General features: G+C 34.6%; 1 protein-coding gene across 1 annotated transcript; it reads left to right on the top strand.

Moving 5' to 3' along the window:
• Positions 1-295: 295 nt before the first annotated feature.
• On the top strand, positions 296-2068 carry LOC117125171 (kappa-type opioid receptor-like). Its single transcript, XM_033271586.1, has one exon. The coding sequence runs from the start codon at positions 521-523 to the stop codon at positions 1424-1426; it is 906 nt and encodes a 301-aa protein (XP_033127477.1). The 5' UTR covers positions 296-520; the 3' UTR covers positions 1427-2068.
• Positions 2069-2269: the final 201 nt, after the last annotated feature.

Raw genomic sequence — 2269 nt, 5'->3', positions numbered from 1 at the left:
AAATTGTGTCTTACTAATTATGCATTACAAATATGTATGAACGTAAATCTAAACTTAATATTCCAGGCCCAGCAGAGGTCAGTACCTACCGTATACATAACATTATTGTCAAACAATTAACGATAATTACAAATTTTAAATGCGGACTGATGTTTAATTACGAAAGGCACGTCCGTTAAGAAAGAATAAAAGATAGCAAGGAGGTACTTTCGTAATGATGTTGTACTTCAATGTATAAAAGCTATCAATTATTAAAACATTTTGTATCAAGATCATTACTTAGGCCTATTAGGAGAATCACCATGGTTAAAACCATTACAATTAAAACCATTACAAAACGTTTGCATCATGTATATCTGTTTCTAAATTGATGTACATATGGTTTAGGTATATTGTTTGAATGTCTCTTCAATTAATTTTCTTATAAAAGGAGCACAATTACTCTCATTTGTATTTAAATTCTGGTACTGTGAATTTAGTTTTACTTAAAGAACGATTTAACCAAGTCTACATTAGCAAGATGGACACTGCAATACTTCTCTATAGTATCGTCGGTATAGTTGGGTGTTCAACAAACGGCTTCGCAATATTTATTCTATTTCAGTTGCAGAATCGATTCAGTGCAACAAATCTTTTAATATCAAATCAGTGTATCATTGACCTTTTGATATCTTTAATGTCGCTTTGCCTATTTCTTGATTCCGACATAACGATTCGCCTCCCAGATTCAACTGCTGCAGCAGAATTTGTCTGTAAAGTTTGGTCAAGCAAGTACATATTCTGGTCAAGCATATATACCTCAACGACTAATCTTGTGGTACTTACATTTGATCGCTACTTCGCCGTAATGCATCCACTAAAATACAATATGCTCAAGGAAAAGTTGAAAATGAAAGTATTGCTTTTGCTGATTCCCTGGATATGTGGTTATGGATTCGTTCTCCTCTGGTTAGCGGCACACACTGTTAAAGATAAAGAGTGTATCCAGAGTTGGCCAAGTGCTGAGTATCAGAAGGTGTTTGGTTTACTAAATGGTCTTTACATTCTTATTATTCCCTTCGGTGTAATGATGTTTGTTTACCTCAACATTTTTCGCGCTCTCCGAAATCGTGTTGGCGATGTTTCTTCAACAGTGACTTCTGCGAACAGTGCGGCCAGAAGACTGAACATCATTAAGACAATGGTTATAGTTAGTGTGACGTATTTTATCTGCTGGACACCAAATCAGATATTTTTTATCAACTTTACGTTAGGTGGAGAGTTTGATTTCAATGGAGCAGTTTACTACATTACCGTAGCATTGTCACTGTGTAACATCTGTATAAATCCTATAATATACACTTTCAAATATAATGATTTTAGAGTGGGTATGCGAAAAACTCTGCCATGTCTTAAGTCGTCACAAGAACCTATTTTGCCAACATGAACCCGTGTCAACTAGCGCCAGTAATTCTTAGAGTTTTACAGTAAGCCAATACTGTAGTTTGAACTGCACATGCCGTATCAAGGTCAGTCGATATAAACAAACATACACACAACGTAGATTTCACAATGTCGATTGACCTGGAACACGGGCATGCTGATTCGTCCCGGTAGCTTCCCAGCTGACAATTGTATGTTATAATTACGTTGCAGTTTGGTGCTTTAAACGTTTTTTGTAGAACATAAATACGTATTTAAAAAGTATTTTCCAATTAATAACGTTGCTAACATTGCTGAAAATTTGTGGTAACGTTATTTCCGACATACGGTAGCCTAACCAGAACTTTAAAACAAATTAAAAGCTATAATAAAGTTGTGGAATGATGTGAACATGTAGCTACTATAAGCGCCTCTTTATGTCGGCTTGGTAGTCACTGACCACGCCCATAATGCAATCCAGCATAATGAAGCTGGGAGTTTGAACTCTTTAATGAATTAGCAAAAATGTCACTGTTCTAATGCGTAATATTGATATAATTGTGTAGAATATTGTATGTGAGTATAATATAATGTACCGGTACTAAACTTCTTCATTTAAGGTGCAAACATCATTGTGTTGTTGTGTCCATCTTAGTCCTTAATGTTGGTAGGCTTATTTTTTTAGATTAAAGTGTCTTACTAATTTAAAACATTTGAAGAAGCATGTTCACCAAGAGCTTTTTTTTTCTCTCTTTTGTGGGGTCGTCCCACTTTGATTTGTTCCTTCATAACTAACAATTCACATTATCCATCAATAAGTTTATCTTACCAATATATGTATGCATATAGGCATATATATATATAATAT

This window comes from Anneissia japonica, unplaced genomic scaffold, assembly GCF_011630105.1.
Source record: "Anneissia japonica isolate Jap-2015-1 unplaced genomic scaffold, ASM1163010v1 scaffold9_len2422644_cov172, whole genome shotgun sequence".
NCBI classification, from domain to species: Eukaryota; Metazoa; Echinodermata; class Crinoidea; order Comatulida; family Comatulidae; genus Anneissia; species Anneissia japonica.
Note: the sequence above shows the minus strand (reverse complement) of the source record. Positions and strands in the feature narration are given on the sequence as shown.